A 22,070-nucleotide genomic window follows, 5' to 3' on the forward strand; every position below is an offset into this window, starting at 1 on the left:
TTTTAACTATAAATTTACATATGGAAGTGATTAGCTCTTGTAATTAACCTATAATTGCACATTGTGGAAGTCTGGAATGCACCCTGTAATTATACCAATCACTCTGAATTAAAGATGTAAAGATGCATTTAAGATCGTTTCATTTGGTGAAAAAAACTGCATCATATGACAGAATAGAAGGGAATAGAGCATGGATGAGTCATTAACTTGTCTGTGGTATTCTGAAAATATAGTATATCGTTGGTGATTGACTTGTACAGTTATTATTTCTATATTTATCCATATGTTTGTCTTTATGTCCACCCACAGCATACACCTCGACTACAATAATTAACACATTTCGAAGTTGAAATTAAGTTGCATTCAAGCTATGAGGTAGGAAAACATAAAATTACTGTCACTGTCTTTTGAAATGACTGTGAACAATGTTTACCTTCATCTTCACTGAAAGTTGTCAACTTTGGTTGGATTTTCTTGTACATGGTGTTTCAAAACAGGTTAATTATATGTTTTCTGGCAGACAGCTAGCATAACTAAAGATGGAGATAGAGATAAAAAAGAAAGCAACAATGCAGCCAGTCTAGGAGAAAGTCATCCATTTTTGTTTTATTTTATTAGAAAATTTCCACAGACCATAAAAATTACATGTACAAAACTATAAGATTTGAAATTGCTTTATGTACACATACAAAAGATAAAGCCCAAAGAAAAAGTAAGGGGAACACAGAAGGAGAAAAGTGAAGACAAAGCATTTGTGTTTTGTTCTTGTTTTATTTTTTTTATTGGGGGGGGGTTCTTCTTGGATGAGTCAAAAGGTTTGAGGTTCTCTGTCTATTTGCTCTTCCGCCAACTTACATCTCTGCAGGGGACCGTAACAAACATGATGATAATGAAGACACTGGGGAATTGCAGTGAGTGCATTTACGTGCACACACTTATGGATAGTACATGTCTGAGATGGCACCTGTGTACCCACATATCCCATTTACAATAACCAGCATGAAGTCTGAGTCAAAGCATGAATGATGAGAGAGATGCTTGTACAGAGCACCTGTGTCATTCTGATGATTAATATAAAGGAATCTGTCAGACCAAGATGTAACTCTTCAGAAATAGAATATTAAGTGAGTTGTGACCTGTGATTAGTCATGCTGTGTGCATATCAATGCACTCTATGGTGGTAATGAAGATGTGCAGAGGGCCTGGATGACTACAACCAAGATGTTACCAATGCAGGTGGTGCAGTCATATACAGTCATACAGCATTTTTCTTCACATTAAAGTATTTAGATTTCCAATGTAGAACTCTGGACTTGTAAACTTATTCAGTGATGACAGTAATGATGATGGTTTTGATCAAAATGTTTGACTGAATGACTGAAATTGACGCGATTTGGCTAACTGATACCCTGCTACTTTATTTTTTCTCTTTTATCTGTTCATCTGTTTTCTTCTTGACTTCAGACATGTGGCCTTCTTCCTAGTCACTGGGTCTGAAAGAAAGAAAGACAAAAAGAAAAATAAAGAAATTAGCTTGCATTTGTACTGTGTTTTAGTCAAAAACATTTTACCTGCTGTGTTTTTCATCGTCAAAAAGTCATGGCTAATGACTAAAGGAGTTTTGGGTATAAACCCAAAATTGATTTAAAATCTGAGATATATAATTATAACAAACATGAAAAATGTAATGATGATGTAATTCTTTGATGCAAAAATGAATATCTGAAGATTTCCAATCGCAAAGCAGGGTTCATCAACACCCGTTTAAGTGTACCATATTTTCAGCCTTGGGCAAAAAGATGTTTTTAGCTGGAAGAAATGTGCTGTTTGTCTGGATATCATTTGTGATTTGTGTGTCATGGGCAAAACGCTGTAAGTGTGTTTTGGTGTGTGTGTGTTTGTGTGATTTCTTTTTCTAAACAAGGCCACAGAGCCATAGTCAGTTGCATCTCTGTGGATCCGAATAGGCCAAATAAGCAGTTGATTACACTTCAAATTATGAAGAGCTCTTCATCTACTTTAAACTGCAAAGGGATGGCCATGACAGACAGCTACTTTCTGGGCAACTCTGATGAGAAAACATCTACAATCCACATTATTTAGTCACATTTATCTTGTTCCCTATTTGAAAAAAAGTAAGACTAACAGTGATGGACTAGACAAACAAAATGACAGCTTTCTCATTCTCAGGGCTCTACTGTAGATGCTGAAACTAACAAGGCTACAAAAACAACAACTCTCAATTCTGTTCAATCTGACTGATTCATGTCATCTCTGCATTCTGCTTGTAACGCAAAGCTGTAAAATAACAGGATTTCTAAATACTTAGAATCCATGTTGGAAAACCCGAGTCCCCTGTTAAGACAAATTACTAAATGTATTCTGCTAAGTGACTATAGATTTATGGGAAAAATGTGATGGAAAGCAATTGGCTGACCCACCATCCTCCTTGTTAAACTTGAACAAATCTTCCAGTGCTGGCCTCATTAGTAGTGTAATGTGAGCATGCTGAAATGATTAGCTGTCACATTATAAGTAGTCCTCATGGGGGGAAACCTGGTGCTATTCTCAAATTGCTCATTGAGTGGTTGGCAGAAACAGAGTATAGTTAAATGTTATTGGTTAAAAAGTAATATATATAATAATAAATGGACAAAACAAATGTCTCCAGCAGTCCCCCAGTCAACACCAAATGGCAAACAAAATATGGATTTATACAGAGTAATATGTAACTTAATGGGAACAAGTTGGCAAAATGTATGACACTTAAAGAAAAGAGAATGGCAGGCAATGGTAAAAAAAAAAGACTGTACTCTTTAATATTATAAAGCGTACGGTCTAGACCTGCTCTATAGGAAAAGTGCAATGAGATAACTTCTGTTACGAATTGGCGCTATATAAATAAAATTGAATTGAATGAAATAATTGGACAGTGAACGCCGGGCAGTGATATAGAAAGTTATTGAACAATCAGAATTAATCCAAAATGCCAATGTTATTAGCAAGAAGCACAAACTTTGGCCACAACCACACGTGGTTGTCACCAGCTATCTTTTTCAATTTTGATGAATGAGCACAGGAAACCTTAACACTGCGTGGTGCAATCTGGAAAAGTGGCAGGCGCAGAGTGAACATATTAGGAGTACAGCAGAATATGAGTATGCAGGTGGAGTGGAGGGACTGCCTTCAATAATGATCAATCAAATCAGCTCCTGGCAGGCCCTTTAAAGCTCTATGTGATAACTTGGACACAAGGTCAAAATTTGTAACTGCAGTCTGTTGCACTGTTAATGACTGACGTATTAAACAAGTGTGTGCTGCCTGGTATTTGCACAAGACGGTGGATTGAGAAACACATGTCGATTATTCTTATAATTTTTATTGTAAACAAACAAACAAAAAAATCATCACTTCTGTGTGGCACTACAATTTTGCGCCACTGTACTAACATCGGTACACCACAGTTCAGAATATGCAATTGTGAAGGCTATTAAATTAGGCTTCCTGTTGAAGTCAACGGCAACACCAGTAAAATTAAAAGTTAATATTTTACAATGGAAGAGTCATCACATAGAGCTTTTACTCAGCGGACAGTTTCCTAATGAGCCTGGAGTCCAAACTGGTCCTCCTAAGAGAAAACCACTTCTCTTTGGGTGGCAGAGAATCCCAAAGCACTAATATACAATACCCCAAATATACCTCCAGCGGCAGATGATGTCCCTTTTTAAGCTGGATTTACATTTTAAGAGACGCTGAAATTCCTCTGTGTACATTGAAGCAGATGAAATTATATCTGTGCATTTTAGCTACATTTTTGTTTACTTAAGTGATTACAATGGTTGCATTCTATTATATTTGAGTACCTTTACATGAACACACAATTGTGCATGAAACAACGTATTGCATAAAGTGAGATTTTCCCATAATCACAATGTTCACTGGACTCTTATTGCTGCTTCTCTATGGCTACAGGTATGTGTCATATATCTTCAGAAAGGGAAGGAGCCTATACTACAGTTTATGTTTTTAAGAAGTTGTGGATGATTGTTGGTAACAGTCAGCAATTAATCTAATCCATCAAAGTCCGTCATTAATATAATTAACAATCCTATTATGATCTATATCATAGTGAAAGACGCAAACCTCAATACACACGAGAGCATAAGTATGTGCGTCTGTCAACTAAAGCCACAAAAACAGCTCTGTGCTCTTAAGTTTGCAAGAAAACTTGGTCTCAACGGTGAGAAGTGGATGCACAATTTCACTCCAAAATGAGAACAAAAATTGCATCGTAAATACAACTACACCTCTCCAAAAAGTGGACTTGCATGTGACAAAAATCACACTGCAACTGAGCAAGCAAGTCCTGCACAAAAACAGAGCCCTAAGGCCATGTTCAGACTGACATTAGCACTGTGTGAAAAAATAACGCAAGCCCCTCATCCATTTTAATGAGACCACTGCACTGGCGGAGTTGGAGTGCCCTCCCAGAGGGCTCAGACAAAACAATTCAGGATGAACTTGGCTCAACTTTTGCTGCAACACAATGCAACGTTAGCTGCGTTTGCAAATCAACAAGCATGCAGTCCTTGTAGATCACGTTGTAACGTGAACAGTGTATTTCATTGTCTCACAGGTGGCCTACCTAAAGTAACACACCCCCACCAAGCATGTTGTACAGTATATGTATATATATTTTTTGGACCGAACGTTCAGTGAGAGTCTAAATGGCCTCGTAAGTGCGGTTGAGGTTTTGCAGTTGACATCACTGCCTGTCACAGCTGGCATAACGGTGAGCAAGTTTTCAGTTATCAGCAGTGGAAACTGGTCCCATTTAATAAATGAATTATGACAGAACAATTAACTAGCCATTGTTCCTCATAACCCACCCACTTCTTCCACCTTTCAGTATGGCACACAGTGGTGGATAGTGGCATTGTTGCAGCACGTCAGCCCTGCTCCTTACACTAGATCTAGATCTAAGGGGTTTGGACAGACTGACTGACACTGGCATTCTTCGAGATATGCACTCTCAGGCTACGAATTCCACTAAATGTTGGTTCAAGTGATTAAACCACTGCCAGCCCTTCCACTGCTACACTGCAACATGTGCATGAATTGTATGGACAAACAGACATTCTCTGATTACTACCTACATGTTAATGTGAACCACAACTTCATCTGACATGTATGTTAATCATACTTGAACCTCCGCTGATGATTATATAAAAGACGTCCTATCTGGACAAGGATAAAATATTACTATGGCTTCAAAGCTAAACTTTAGCAAATGTCTGTATCTCAGACTGCAATACATAAAATGTTCTATTGTGAGTATATTGTAGAAGTGATGCAACTTGTCAATAAACCTACATTATGAGCTGCAGTAAGACAGCCTGCTCTGCTAAACTTCCCATAACTACTCTACACTCACTGTATATTGGGCTCCTCCTGTAAAGTACACGACACAGCACAGTAACAACCTTGAAAATGTTCATCCCTGAAATAGAGTTTACAGTTACCATTGGGAAAACACAGCTTTAGCCATTTATATGTAAATTGCTCGAGGTATTTTCTGTTTTGCTGTATCATTTTGTAACCTGCCGAAAAGTGCTACTCTTTTTCTTTGCTCTTTTTTTCATTTGTTTGCATCTGTATCCTGAGAAGGCGCACCGTGCATCAAACAGTTCCAGTTCTGTGCTGCCGATGAGATACGGGTAAAGCTGGTGTACAGCAGAAAGAGACGGAGGGAGAGAGAGAGTTTTATATATATGAACTTTATATATCAACTAATGCTGAGTGGTAAATCTGCAGCATCCAATTATAGCTTCTCTTTCTGCAGCCACTGCTGCTATACTGACTCTCTCACACACACACACGCACCCACACACGATCCTCTGAGTTGCAACACAATTGACTTTTACAAGTCTGTGCATCACTAAATGTCAGCCAGATTCGGGTTGCTATCGTGTTTAATTTTTAAAATGGTTATAAATATAATCACTGCTCCCTCATTTGCAGGCTCTCAGTGCCAATTAACGATTATCCTGCTGTCCTGAATCAGAAGTTTAAATCACTTTCATTGCTGCAGTAGGCATGTATCTGACAGATGTGCTCTCATGAAAAAAGAAAATGTTCACAGCCAACAAAACCTTCCACTTCAGCACTGTTTTATCATTTAAGTATTGTTTGCATTGTTAAGAAATGGTGCAAATACTGTATACTGAGTTAAGTATAAATGCATTGGTACACTAAAGTAATATTTTAAAGTGGGAGTTGTGAAAATCATCAGGGTTCATGTTTTGGCTTTAAAATTCATATTCTGAAATCACTCTATTTGATGGGATAAGGGTAGACTTTTATTGAATACACAAATCAACAGCAGTGCTTTTAAACAGCTGAATATGCTGTGCTACTGACCTTCACAAACTGACGCTGGAACACTGAGAGCAAGATCTTTTGCAGAACAAATTCCAGCAGTGCTCACATTTTAGTGCTAAACACTGCCCAGAAAGCTGCATTGTTTTGTTTTGTTGTTTTTTTCTGAGGCTACTTCAGGGTAGTTTAGTATTCACAGCTTTCCAGATGCTTTTCCTGGGTGGGCGAATGGCAGAAATGTCAACTTTTTAGTTTGACTGACACATGAATCCATGCTCTCAATAACTCATACATCCAAAGAGGGACACTCTCATTCATGCTTAAGTATCAACACATGCTCAGTTAGTTCGTATTGTCCTCCCAAACACACACACACGTCAGTGGGAGATTACAGGATCTTTCCACGAAAATCTCTTTTGACTCGCTGAATATGTGCACGTGTGTTGAGCACATCGTCTGCCCCCGCTGTCGAGATCTTTTCTCAAGCATTTAAAAGGGTTAAAGGAGCCACACAATAAACACACACAAAAATAAACATGCATTTTGTGTACGTGTACATGTTGTGTCATCTATTATTTATACTACCATGTTTTCTTTCTGAGGGACCAAAGACACCTCACAGCACAAGTTCAATACACACTGAGTAATCCTCCGCACATCCCACTCACTGCGCCTCTTTTTCCCTTTATTCCTTTTCTCATCTTTTCTTGTAGGACACTCATCTTACATCACCACAGGTCAGACAACACTGGGGTGCAAGCACACACACACGCACACACACACACACATACACATTTATACAGTAGAGAGACACACTCTCTCTTTGTATATAGGCTCCGTATGTGTTCTCCCTCACACAGCTGGAAAGTCATATGTAATGAGTGCAGGATCCAGCAGTGATGTGTTGGAGAACCCAGGGTCATATTTAGATATGTAAATGTGTGTGTGTGTGTGTACGTGTTTGTGTTTGTTTGAGAGAGATGTCAGACAGATTTCTTCAAATGCAGTAATGTATGCATGGCCACGTCTAGCTACATCACTGCAACATCAGCTGCCAGATGTGTCATGCATTTTAAATTGAAGCCATAGCATGGTCCATCAGCCCACATAGAGGGAGCACACAGTGCATCTCCTATACATTAAAGTTGTAATAACAACTACAGTCTATGTGTTCCTCACTCTGCTGTTTTAGCCTCTGTAAATGAAATAAACTGAATGGTTGCTAGGAGGGAATCATAAATGCTGCTGCAAAATGGCCACAGATGGAAGCTGTCACATTAAGTGAAACAAGACCTTGCTACAGTTCACATGCAGTGTTTAACTGAAAAGACATGGTGCAACATAAAACAGGTGTCTGGTTGACATCATCAAGTTAAGTGATTACCAGATCATTCCATGTGTATTTAGGAGACTGAAAGACATCAACAATTCACTTTTCTCTGCAAATCTGTTTGTGGCAGAGCAATATAGCCTAACACACATTCGGTGAACATATTTAAAGGAATAGTTTGACATTTTGGGAAATATGCTTATCTCTCTATCTTAAAATGAGAAGAATATATACAAATTGTATATTTGTCAGTTAAACATATAATTCCAAAGCCAGTAGCTGGTTAGCTCAGCTTAGCATAAAGAATGAAAAGAGGGAAACAGTAGTAGTAGTAGCAGTAGTAGTGACTTGTGTCCGGCCAAGAAATAGTCTTGCACATAATCCCCTATAGAACCCCAAATTATTGCTTTTACGTTTGTGTAAAGGCTAACTGTTCCACCTTTGTTTTCAATCTTATGCTAAGCTAAGCTAACTGGCTGCTGGCTGTGGCCTTATATTTGAAAAATCTGCAAATGGTATCGTTCTTCTCACCTAACTCTTGGCCAAAAAAAACGGAATAAGCACATTTCAAAATGTCAAACTATTCTTTCAAGTGTTTTCCCTCCAGAGTCTAGAAAGTACAAAAGGATCATACTAACTGAAACTTTCAAGACAATGTAATTAGTGCACATATGGCCTCTTCACACTCCCCATATTTGTAATCATGCAAGATGGACATATTTCAGTCAGGATAATAAGCTCTTAATGTGCCTTGGTGACCACTACACTTGACCGCTGGTAGGGAGGAGAGCAATGAACAGTGTCAGAGAGGAGAGAACAACATGTATCAGTCATTCATCACCATCATCATCAAGGTGTCTGCGGAGCTTCTAGCAAGCTTCATTCACTTTTATGACTGAGAGAAAGAAAGGGAAATAAAGCCTGGATTTATTTCCGGAGGTGACAGTACAGTTTTTTGTTTTTTTTCTGCTGCAAAGACAGCTTGATGTAAATCTGACGTAGCCACACATGACTCAAACAGGATGACAACATGTTAAAAACAAAGTAATGCTGTATTGGAGTGACATGCTCTTTTAAGTCACAGAGCTAATGGGATGCCATGGACAGGGTTTTTCAAGTTTTTACAGTGCCAGAAGGGTTCAACATTTAAAACTTTCTAAAAAAGTTGAATGTTAATGTTGAATGAAATGAACATATTTGTCCTTGGCATGGCAACCATATTGATTGTAACAAAGGACATCACAGTGATCAAATGCCCTTTCTACCTGTTCTGCCATTGCCGCCTCCGGTGTAACAAAATACAGTATCTCATTTTGTGATGATGAGTTGGATACTGTAAATCTCTACAGGGGTAAAACAATTTATTACGATACCTACCCACAAGCCAATGTGTTTGTCACTCAGTCAAAAAATAAAAACTGCAACATATGATACATCCAAACTTTTTATGTGAATGTAAACAACAATTGCAACCAGAGATAAAGATAGAAGGTAGACCAGTATTCTCCTTTAAATATGAAAAACACCTGAGTGCACTTTATGGAGCTATTTCTTTTCATATGGGATCTATTTTTATACCATGATTTTAGTTTGTGTATCTGTCTTATGTTGTCTCTCTCTCTGGTGTGTGTGTCCCCCATGGAGACAATGAAACAAACGTGTGTGTGTGTGTGTGTGTACATTTGTGCGTGTGTCTGTGTGTGTGTGTGTGTGTAAGAAATGGACAAGATGGCTCAAACAATCACTACCAAAAACAGAGAGAGGAAATGTTTGTTTGTGTAAAGAGCTTCTGGTGTCTGACAACTGCAATCATACTCATAGTGTTCATGCAGTCCTGTGAGGACACACAGACACACACACACACACACACACACACATTTAGAGATAAAGATAAAGAGATAACTATGATAGAAGTGCCCTTGATAGCAGCCACTCTGGTTCTGGCGTCTGTGTACAGGATCAGAAAGACTGACTGAGTGATTCATTGCTATTATTACTGAATGAACAATGAACAATGAACAATGAATTCTTTGTTATTGAAAAGTACATTAAAACTGGAGACAGTTGTCATTACTGGTGGTCCCTGCAACATCTTGTAAACATCACTTACTGGAGAAAATAACGTCTTTGTTTTGCTGTCTAGTCAAAACACGGCAGAAATCACTGTTATATCACTATTTTATCTGTCCTTTGAATGTTACAGTTTTTATATTGGCATAATAGGATGTTGTGCATGAGTCCACTGGTGACAGATAGCAAAATACCATTACCAAACAAAAAATATAAAATGATTATGAATTGACTCTTATTTCTTATTTTGTATGTTTGTAGGTTATATTTGCTTGGAAAAAGAGGTAATGTGGAGACCTGTGACTCTGTAACGTTCCTCATCATCCCATCTTCTTTTCTCCTCTTTTCCTCTTCTCCATTTCAGTACTTTCTCCTTAAAAACATCCTCTCACAGTTTGTTTATTTGTGTGTGTATTCATGGGTGTCAAGCTGAATAAATTATCTAACTGAAAGTGAAATTTACTTGAAATTGTTGAGTAAAGTAATAACTGGAATAAAAAATCAATTAAATATACTTAGTTATTCAACACCACTGCACAAATAGTGAATCTGATTTTCTGTTACACAGAACTGCTGCAATTAAGGGAAAGACACCATGAGAGTAATTCATGATAATTATATGAAATGGTAATTACTATATATGTAGTCTGAAAAGCTTATTACATTTACTTTTGTAAATAAGGTAGTTCCATTATTTAAAATAAGTCTGAATGGATACAATTTGAAGAAAAAGAGTCCTTGATTAGCAAATAATTGGATCAATGTTTCGATTGAAGTCCAATAGAGAGCACTTTAACCATTACTTGATATATTACCTGTTGTAACATACATGAAATATAACATAGCAAGGGATGAGTCAAAAGTGTAAATGGCCTAGGGCACTATTCAACTACTACTGTTTCCCCTCCGGGATCAATTAAGTATTTCTGATTCTGATTCTGATTTTTGTTTACACCCACATTCAGGCACGAACGGAACAACATTTTCTGGAGATTTATTGTTAAATAGGTTTATAACTCAGGCAATTCTCCATTCAATGGGGAGCTAGAATAACAGAATATGCTATTGATTACCTCTAATAAATGTGTAACTTCATTTTGACAGTGAAAATCTCTCTAGCCTGGTGAGTTTTGCAATTCTGCAGCAGAAGACATCAGCCTCTGCCCGCCACTAAAGAGATATTGCTGACCCCCCCCCTTGTACAGGCAAAGTCCATCCCTGAGGCTGTGGTGTTAGCTCATAACCATATCCTCTCCCAGCATATTATATTCTCCACCAGTATTCAATCACTGCCTCAGGCGAGCGGCAGCAAAAACAAGAGACATCTGATTGACAGAGAGGGGGAGAGAGATGGAGTAGGAGAGAGAGAGAGGGAGAGGAGTGTGAGATAAGGAGTAACTCAGACACCAAAAGAGCAAGAAACAAATAGGGGGGGGGGCATTTCCTGTCGCCTGTTGTGTTATTGTCAGTGGAGAGTAGTAACAAAGCAGATCGTTTAGCCAAGGTGGCTCTCTAATTGTCTAGCTGACAGCAATTAGATGGTGCTCGTTAAAGCGTTGCACTCATTAGGTTGCAGACCACTCACGGCAGGAGGACACACTGCAAAGTGTAAGTGTGTCTTAAACTATGGGGCAGGACCTAAAATTGGTGGACGGCCAAGGTGACTGCCTGTGGGTTACCATATGTCACACTAATTAATGAGCCTGGGTCTTTGGGTGACAGAACTTCTCATTTGGCTGCTTGTTTGGTTAGGTTAATGGGCTAATCAGCAGATTACTCACCTGTTTAAGTGGGCCTGGAGAGAGTTGAGATAGTCTGGTAAAGTTCCACAAAGTCCTCACCAGTCCCATCCAGTGGAAAGCAGTAGATATCGGACCAGGGCAGTAGAATACACAGACTAGACTATTAGATAACAGACCTGTGTAGTCTAGTCCAGTTTAGTCTGCATCAGATCACTGCATAGTCTGAAGCCTTCACCAGTGTACAACTCCAGTTCAGTCTCCATTGGGTCCAGGTTTATTCAGATCTGTCTGGGTCAAACCAGCTCAGGTCAGGTTTCCTTACATACTGTATGGGCTTTCCAGAAACAGACTTCTGATTGAGCGATAACAGGGTCCAGTCAAGGTTAAGATCCAGCTCCAGTTCAGCCCAGCTGAGATCAGCTCAGTTCACTTTAGCAGGATTGCATTATTCCACATGGATTAATAAAGTGGAGCTGCTTAGAGCCAGGCGTGTTAAGAGTCCCTCATGTTTAGTTGCAGAAACAGTGAGCCGTTATTGTTTGAGTGTTTAACATATGTTCATATCCAAAAAAAACCCAGACCCATCCAGACACTTTTCGGCATGATATTATTCTTTTTCTGTTTGTGCAGTCTAACATATTGTATATCCAGGTTGAGTGTGATTATCTATGCATCCTTCTTTTACTGTTTAGTCATTTCATTTTCTGTCATCCACTCGGTATCTGACCATGCACGTTGATGCTTCTCCAGATGGTGAGAAGCTTATTCTTCTTTTTCTGTCCATTTTTATGTTGAGACATATCCATATGCCTCTTTTATGTTGCTTTTTAAATGATCTATGCCCACTGTATCCACTTCCACACTGATACAGATGTTTGAAAGTGGAAAATTCAGCAATCAGTGTGTGCCGTTCCATTAAAAGTGATTAAGATGATCACACCGACAGCTTAATCCTGCAGCAACTGGCCAATCAACAGCCAGGCACGGGTGCCTTGACAAGGTTGTCCAATCCAGACATGAAAACCAAGATAAGCAGTTAAAAGTAAACCAGACAGTACATGTCTATAACCCCATGATATTCATGGCAACAAAGTAATGGGTACAGTAAACAGGAGATACAGGAGAGGAGCCATGGGGCCTTTTTTCTTTAGAGTTTTCACCAGCTTCTCCCTGGTGGTGATGTTCATTCTCCACATCTGCCACTCAGAACAACAACATCAGGGTTCTAGAAAACAGGAGAGCAAGAACAGCAATGTTTGAAAGTAGAACAAGATACTATATTAGGCTAGAAGGAAAAGGGCATTAAGGGCGAGGGCAACATATGTGTTCTAAAAGGGAATATTTAGAACAAGGTGGTTAAAAAGACAATAAAAAAATCAGGGATCTGGAGTAGAACATCAGGTCTTGACAAAAGGATCAAAAATCAAGGTTCTGGGAACAAAATATATAAAACAGCAGAGGTCTAGAAGACACAGTTTAGCACCTGTGAGATCTGTATGTACACCAGTTAGAATAGTAATAACACAGAACATTAAGAATATTACTGCCTTCAACATGTGTTGGGAAAGTACAATTGAACTTTAAGTGGCTTTAACTTCTGTTGTTCGGTGTCCCAAGTTGAACTAGACTTTATCCTACCCACATGCCTGATTTATACAATTCTCTGAGGGGGCTGTTTCATTTGTTTTCATAACTTCAGCCATGACTTAAAAGTTTAAGAAAAGCTAATATTCACAGAGTTCACAATGTTTTTTTGTGTGTGAGTATATTACCTCCTAAGGGAAAACAGAAGAAAATGAAACAATATGAAACTGGAGGAAGTAAAGGTTCAAATGTCATGTTTTTTCTTGAGTTTGTGGTAACATCAGACTTGTCTCGGAGCCAAACAAATGAAAAGGACGCGGCTCACAATTCACTATGTTTCGACTTGTTTAGTCAGGTTTATTTAGGTTAAAAAGATGCAATGGCGTGTCTGACTTCATATCCAAATGCCACTGAAAGTTATATGTATTTTTGCAACTAATGGGGAAAAAGATGTTCACATGTAAGACGTGACGTTTTATCCAATGACTTCTTACATAGCAAAAAGGTTTTCAAAAGTTCCTTAGAAAATTCAATCAAAACTCTTAACTTTTTAACGTCTTAGAATGTCTTTCTTTTTTTTTGAAAAAGCTGTGTGAGAGTTCAGCTGCTTTATAGTCAGGAGATATAACAAATGTCTGCATAAGGGAGGTCTGCTGGCAAGGGAAAGCAAAGAAGTGCGATAGCTTGGAGAGTGATGAAGCTGTACTTGCTGTGGTAGTATATTGCAGCAGCTGTTATTTGTAATGTGTATGTTTGTCAGGAGAGCATTTCTTAACTGTATTTGTCAGGAGGAATATTTCTTAACTGCACTTATGTACAGTCAGTGCTTATTGTGTCAGTTTAAGAATGAAGCACAGTCTTCTTAATGTCTCAGTCTGTATTCATCCATCACAACCACTGCACATCTCCACTGTCTTCTCCTCCATCATCCTCCACTCCATCCCCCTATTCATCACTCTTTGTACCATACGGATGGATGAAGGAGATGGCGTGATACAGAGAGGAGAGAGGAGAAGGCAGTATGTGAAGACGATAAGAGTGAGTGGTGAGGAGATGGACAGAAAGGACATGCGAAATGAAACAAATAACTACACAGGAAAAAGGTGTTATAAATTGAATACAGACAGGGAAAGGAGAGGATTAAAAATAAACAGTATTTGCAAACGGAGCATTTGAGAAAACGGATGTGCCAGCAGAAAGGAGACGAAGGGAGGGTAGGGAAGGGAGCAGAAAAAAAAGAGCAAACAAGTGTGAGGTTAGATGAGAAGAAAAACAATAAAAGGAGAGATATTAAAAATAAAACAAGAAAGCAAGGGAAGAATAGAAATATAGGGCAAAGAAAGAATCAGAAATATGCAGAGATAATCAGTAGACACAGAAAGAGGGGGACCAGGAAAGAAAGAAAAAGGAGAGGGAAAGGACAAATGAAAGAGACTGCTAATGAGAAATCAAAAGATTGGAATGAATTAAACGATCAGTTCACCCAAATTACAGAAAAAGTCACTTCCTCGAGTGGTATCTAGCCATGCAGATGGGTTTAATTTGCTCAGAGTTTGAGACAGTTGAGATTCCTGCCTCTATCCAAATAAAATAAAGGTGAATGGAATTGTTTGTGTTCCTCATAGCATGAAGAAATTACATCTAAAAAATCAACATCAACAAAGCGTCCCTCTGGATAATCCTGAGAACCTCTCAACAGTTTTCACATAGGAACTATTTCTTTAGTACACACTCACTTCATTGAAAAATGTTCATTGTGAGAGACAGCACTGCAACAGTTATTTTCATCATCAATTAATTAGCTGATTATAACTTCATGTCTTCATTTCTCAGAGCCCAAGGTGACACATTCAGACTACTTGTTTTATGTGATCAACAGTCCAAAACCCAAAGATATTCAGTTTACTGTCATATATGACAAAGCGAAGCATCAAATCCTCACATTAGAGATGCTGGAATCAGGGAATATTGATGAAATGAATGCAGTTTTTGCTTTAAAAATAGACTGAAATGATTAATTGATTATCAAAATAGTTGCCGATTAAATTTGTTAAATTAAATTTGATTAATCAACTAATTGTTGCAGCTCTGGAAAGAAATTATGCTTTTGTCAGTGTTTAATGAATTTTTTCTATGCTGTGACAGACTCCATTTTGCTTCACTGTATTAGGATGGAGGCAGGAATCTCAAGGACGGATATCTCAAAACCTCAGCACACAAAACCCCTCGAGGAATGTAACAAAATCTGTTTTGTTTTTTTGTTATTTGTGTGAACTGACCTGACCAAGAAACAAGAAACCTCAAAAGAAAGGGTCAAATGACAGCATGCTACACAGGAGTGAGGCTGCAGTAGGGACAGACAGGTGAGGACAAGTGACACAGGGTGAGAGAAAGGAAGAAACTGTAGGAAGACTATAGGAACAGAATCTAGGGAGTGCTCAAGTTTTAGGTGCCAGTCATTACTCTTTGTGTGTAGTGTTGGTGCTCTCCCTTTGTGAGGCCAAGAGCCTTTCAGATCTTAAAGTCTCTCCATTCGACACTATGAGGCCGCCTGTCGTCTGCTGCTGGAGGCGTCCAGGAGACAGAAAGAAAGAGAGAGAGAATAGAGATGGAGAAAGAGAGAAGGAAATGGAGCCAGAAACAGCAAAAGAGTGAGAGAGACATGAAGAGAAGCAATAAGAAACAGTGAAAAACACTGACACAGATGCAGCAAAACAGCACCGAAAAATGGGGGAGAGGGAGGAAGCAAAGATGTCAGGACAGTCAGAAAGCCGGTAAAGACGAGAGAAAGTGACAGAGAGAGTTTGAGAAACACAGTGGGAGGAGGGAGAGAGAGGGAGATTCCGATGAATTCAGACAGACAGATGGCGGCGAAGAATGTGGCCGGGCATATGGGATGACACTGAAAGGAGTGATGATAGATTAAAATACATGGAGGACAGACAGGCTACAGGGTCATGGATGGGCCATGGGGAGAACACACACTTGCACTTCACACAGAGTCACACACATCCTTGTGTTATCCTCGACTATTTTCCTATCTGGCCTGACCTTGTGGGAGCATTTGCACTGGCTCAAGGTGGTTAAACCTTGTACATAACACACATGCATACACAAACCTGCAGGGATTTGGTAGCTGACCCTGATCTTACATACGCACACACATGCACAAACACTTGTTTTCGTCACTTTGAGGACATTGCATTGAGTTATATTCATTTCCTTTGGGCTCGCCCTAAAATTAACCTAAATGTAAATCTTAACCGCTTAAAATGAATGGTTTGCCTCGTGGGGACATGTTTTTTGTCACCACTTTGTGATTGTGTAAAGAGATTTTTGTCCCCACGTGATTAATATTTATGCACACACACACACACACACATTCAATGTTTGCTTGGCTGTTCTTGAACTAATAGCACTTTGCTTGAGATAATCACAATATGTTTGTGTCAAGCATATAATTAGCAATAATTATATGCTTGACACAAACAAAAAAAAAAGTATTTCTGATTCTGATTTCCAATCTGGAGAGAAAATTCCCTGCTTAATATTCAGGTTAAATAGCTACTTCTGAATCCACATGCAGAATCCAGTCACAAGCTAGATCTCAAGCTTCAAGGTGACAATATGAGTGCCAGCATGTTCTCTACTGTGTATTTGATTATTGATTTATTATTTTCTAATTAAGGGATAGGTTCAGTTTTTTTCAAGTCAATGTTAATACAATACTCACCTACCCATACGCCCGAGTTATTGATGTTATTGCTGCTGATTTCCTCCTAGTGTGACTGTACTGTAACAGAAGGGGGACAAAATCCACAGTCCTCCTTCCATGCAAAAATGCATTTAAAGGTTCAGCAGAAGTGAATATGAGGTTTCAGCAGTCTGAGTTAGCCAGATCAAGTGAGTATATCCAAAAGTTATTGTCTATTTAGTAGGATTTTTGTCTTTGTGGTGTCTTCTTTCAGAGCCACGGCAGAGGGATATAGTAGAAACACAAAGACAGAATTTCCTGCTAAAAAGACTCTGGAAGACACCCACTTCATTTGTCTAACTGAGTCTGCCTAAAACTCATATTAACTTCAATTAGAGAATGAGGAATGTGCATTTTGTCCCCTATTTTAATTACATCGGTCTAAGAAGGGATCACTTTAGCACATGATTACAGAAACTCTTTCAATATGAGTCTTTCGTGTTAAGGTAGACTTGAAAATATATTAACCTATCCACGGCAAAATGCCAATTTCTTATCATGTAACTTTAAAGAGACCGATTTTCTCTCCAAAAAAGTAAAAACAAAATCCAAGAGGCACTTTTAAAAGTAATATTTAACAATGGCATTTAAAATACAAAAATTACAACTTCAAAATTATGTATCCAGTTCATATATATGAATGGGAACAAAACAGTCTATGAAAAGAAAACAAACAAAAAACTATCACCCACAATGCGCTTATTTTTTCATGTTGGGTCACATTTTTGACAACTGTGGGCCTTTTAATGGGGTCTCTTTTTGTATCTGTCAGTTGCTCTGTTCCTCAGGCGCTCTGACTCACTGCGGCTCTCTCTCTGATCAGATCAATGTTGCCTTTCTCTGCAATGCAGCAACCAGTGAAACGCATCACAGACACAGCTACACCCTGAGAAAACCCCAACAGCCTTTGTACAAACACATGAGTTTTACCCCTCATTTTAGGTTGCCCTCAAAGTGCCAATGAACCTGCAATCAAAGAGAGGAAACAAAGAACACAAAGGCCAGTGGTAACGTTTTCCTCCTGGGTAAAGTGTCAAAATAAAAACTAATAATTCTCTTGTCTGTCTGTCTTGTAGTAGTCTGGGATGCTCTTTCGAAGCTCCTTTAACTGACACACTTCAGTCAGTTAAGGTTGAGATGAGGTTAGAGCTATTAATTAGGCCTATAGGGGCAATGTTTGAGTTTGTGCATATGGTGGCACCTCAGTGCTACAACAAAGTCAAATTCAAGTTCTTCATCCCAGTTGGCAAAATTCTTACAGACCTAATGATCACTCCTTGACTCCTCTCCTTTGTATCTCCAATGTGGCCATCAACCTCTCAGAACACTTGCTGAACTACATCTGCACAAATCTACATCTCATATAGCTTCAGAAGAGAGGAAAACAACTAGAAAACAACTTGTTTTACTGTCTCTGTCTTAAGCCAGTTAATATCCAGGATAACCTATTACTTAGTATGGCAATTGATGCCATCAAAAATCTTTGCAACTCATATTATTCATACAATAATTGTAGACTGTGATGTGAACAATGTCCAGCACATTGAATTGTGTGATAAATGTCAGATTGACTACCGATCCAGCAGAGCTCATGAAGGTAAAAACTTTCCCTGAACTTGCTGGCTAAGCTGCTGCGCTCTGCACAGATCTCTCATCTCCTCCCTGCTATCAACGTGAGGCTCAATGACACCTCATTTCAACCCATTCAGGGAGGCCAACTGAATGACATATCAGCCGCTGATAACGTATTTCGACTCAGCTATTTAAACCACTCATGTGAAATGGTGTCTCCATTTATTCGTTCTAATGAAACCCCAATTTCCTGAGTGGATTAGTGTTAAAGGGGAAGTGCACTGGAGTGGGCTTAGCACAGGGAAAATATACCCGAAGAGAAAATTCACATGCTCTTGTGGATTCCTATTATTATAGCACAATTAAGCATTTCAAGCGATCTTTGTGAGCATGTGCAAGAAACTTCAAAAGTTTGGATCAAGAGGACCAGGGCCTGATTACATAACAAGAAGGCTTTATCTAATAGCCTTTGCTGGCACTGACTGAATTACATAAAAGTAATTTTCCATCAGTATCTTAATGTTAAGGAAGAAGTATATCACAATATTACAACTGTGCAGCATTGTGCTTTCGCCATCATGCTTTTTGCACTACTTGAATAATACTGTGAATGCACAATGACAGTCCTAAATAAATGATTACAATTTTAGTAGTGAAAAAATGTCTCTATATCTTTCTCTCTGTCTTGCCAACTGTCCACCAGCTTTCTGACAGCTATTCTCTGTCAGTAAGCCAGCAGCCACTAGCATAGAAACTAAAAATACTGTATTCAAGCAGGTATAAGAGGTTGATCCATGAGCAGACAAGAGAGGCAAGAGATCAAGAGACACCGAATGGAAGCCTGAAGCTCAAATAGTGCTAATAGTTCTGAAGCTGAAAATTAATCAATTTCAGTGCAGTGAACTGGGTTGTGACTGTGCTCAATGTTAGCCTCTAGTCATTTACACTCACTGGGACATCTTCAGAAATTAGTTTTTGGTAACAGCGCAGATGTGGGTTTTCATCATGAATCTTGGCTACACTGTCCATGGTCATCCAGCCTTCTTTTGGTGTGGACTTCCTTTTATAACAAATCATAAAACCCTTTTCTGAGGCATTTTATTGGTTATTTTCTTGCTTTCTTTTCCTTAATTTTTCTGTGTATTTTAGCATTTCTAATCATTCTGAAGAACTTTGTAAAATAAACTTTGTATAAATAAACTTTGCTTACAGCACTTGGCTTTTGCTGAGCGATTGTGCTGCTTACTGCCATTACTAGCATACCTCTTACCCCCAACACACTGCTTTTACTGGTTGTGCTGATTTCTCCCTCCACTATCACAGCCTTTTCTTCTTACAGTTTTTTATACTGCAGTATATACATTAATGATAGTTATGATTGCATCAGTTGTCTTGTGCATTATGCATAGTATATTCCTTCTAAATTATATTTGTTTGCTGGATTCTGCTTTGTTTCCCCTGGAGGGGTTCAATTACACTCAAGCTGAATCTAAATCAAGGTCCTTGGATTTATATAGAGTTCACCCTAGGGGGCAGAATCTGAACTGTAAGTGTATACAGCTGTATAAACATTCATACATATACTGAAGTAAGGTTAAATGTTATGAAGAGAGTGCCTGAACAGCTTACAGTGGTGTCGAAATGTATTGTTGTTAACTTATATTTACTTTATTTATGTATTTTTTTAATCTGGAAAGTATATAAAAATAGAATATTCACAGATTAGACACATTTAAACTGATGTGTAATGCTTTGTGCTTTTATAAGGCCCTCTTTATAGGGTCTTTTACACCATGTAACAAATGTTTGTTGTACCAAGTGAGACACAAAGATGCGATAAATAAAATATGAGTTTAAAAATTAGAAAATGTCAACTTCTTTAAGAAATCTTAACTTTTTATAAAGGGGAAATGAGGGTCTTTGGATTTCTTCCAACCTTATAATAGCCTTTCTCTTGTACTGAAGTAACTTTCCATTTTCACTCTTAAGTGCTCTGGTTGTGTCATTCCTAATGGCAAACAAGCCTTCTCAGGGTGCTAAAGTCTAATAGTTGGTAGCACCCTAATGGAGGGCGCACAAGGAATGTTAACCTGAATAATGTTAGCTGTGGTGTGATGGGTGATCCCACCTGCATTACGAAACCCCTCTCTCTTCTAACACCAACCCACAAAGATTTATTTTGCCACTGACGCAGTCTAACTAACTATGTATTAGAAAAAGGCCCAACAAGTGCAAACGTTTCTGGCAACAAGGCACAGCATCAGACACAAGTCACTTGGGCACCATAACAAACAGTTTCTTCAACTTCTTAACAGCTTTGAAGCCTTTGAGTTAACGTGAACCATCTTCCATTGTTCAGAAATGAAGCCTGGTAATTGGCAACATCAGAAACAAAAATCAATGAGCTTGGAGGATGTAAGGTTATAAGTTAATTCCTCTAGACTGTAGGGAGGTTAATTGTAGATTTTTTTGTTTCATGTGAAAAAACAAAACAAAACAACCTTTCTTATACAGAGTGAGAGAAGCTATGATCTGATTTGTCAACAGTCATAGAGAAGAGCGTTAACTACATCTTTAGATGCTACTTCAGCTCTGAAGACAGAAAGTTGAACACGTGTCTCACCCTCTGTCTCTCTTACTATCTTCCAAGTGCACGAGGATGCCATCTCTCTTATTCATTCTCTTGTTCACACTCACTCAGTTTCTCACTGTTCCACTCTCCGTTATTATCTTGCTCAATTTCACACCCTCAATTTCACATTTTCTATATCTCATCCTCCATCTTTTTCTGTTTGACTGTATTTTTTTTGTTCCCCCTTCTTCATATCGCCCCCACTCTTTCTCTATCAACTTCTTTTTGTCTTTCTTTCCATCTCACTGAAATACTTGCTTCTTGCTCTGCTGCTTGCCTCCTCTATGTCTATCTCTTCCTCCCTACCTGTCTCTCTACTACCTGCCAGGTCCTTGGGGGAGGTGGGCTCTTTGGCGACAGATGGCGGTCTGCTTTTCATCTCAATGGCGACCCTGGAGGAGAAGCGGGCTTTGGTAGGCGAGAGCAACTCCTCATTGGCCAAGGAGTCAGTCCTTGTCATTATGCCCCGTCCACTGCTCTCCTCCTCGACCAGTGCCACAGTGTCTCTCAGAGTGTTGCTAGGCGACATGGCCCTGGACGGCGCTAGCGCTTGGTCATCCTGACTGTCAGGCATTTTTGAGGCAGATCGAGGGAGAACTTGGACCTGTCCGCCTCCTCCTTGTCCGTTGCTTTGCGGTCTAGCCGCAGTTGCCGCAATGCCTGCTTTTCCGTGGCCTACCCCTTGGTTGCTGTAAACCTTGTATCGAATCATTAAGATGATAATAAAAACCAGCACAGAGGCAACAATAATCCCTCCAATGATGATGATCATAGTACCACCCAGGAAGTGGCTGTGCAGTGCTTGGCACTGACTGAACTCCGTGTCTGTGGTGAATGAAAGACAGCCCAAAGGACGTGTTGCAGTCAGTGATGTGATGACATCATCAAACACGGCCAGGACACAAAGATCATAGTTGCGTCCAGCGGCGAGGTCCCGAACCAGGAAGTCATTGCTGCTCGATGGAATCATCCTACCGAAGCAAAGACAAAAGAAACGCAGATATTAGT

At 39.0% G+C, this 22,070-nt stretch overlaps 1 protein-coding gene across 9 annotated transcripts in view; it reads right to left on the reverse strand.

Annotated features, from left to right (window-relative positions):
- Nucleotides 1-581: 581 nt before the first annotated feature.
- Nucleotides 582-22,070, reverse strand: part of zgc:172282 (leucine-rich repeat and fibronectin type III domain-containing protein 1-like protein) — a 184,866-nt gene continuing 163,377 nt past the window's right edge. The window contains exons 9-12 of one of the 9 annotated variants that reach the window (XM_044202976.1): nt 21,384-22,033; nt 15,568-15,665; nt 11,560-12,745; nt 582-1,493 (exon numbers count right to left, since the gene is read on the reverse strand). In XM_044202976.1, coding sequence (XP_044058911.1) covers nt 15,616-15,665; nt 21,384-22,033 — 700 coding nt within the window. In that variant the 3' untranslated portion in view covers nt 582-1,493; nt 11,560-12,745; nt 15,568-15,615. The other 8 variants (XM_044202975.1, XM_044202974.1, XM_044202973.1 and 5 more) reach the window with 8 other exon arrangements.

Source organism: Siniperca chuatsi, linkage group LG7 (genome assembly GCF_020085105.1).
Source record: "Siniperca chuatsi isolate FFG_IHB_CAS linkage group LG7, ASM2008510v1, whole genome shotgun sequence".
Classification (NCBI taxonomy): Eukaryota; Metazoa; Chordata; class Actinopteri; order Centrarchiformes; family Sinipercidae; genus Siniperca; species Siniperca chuatsi.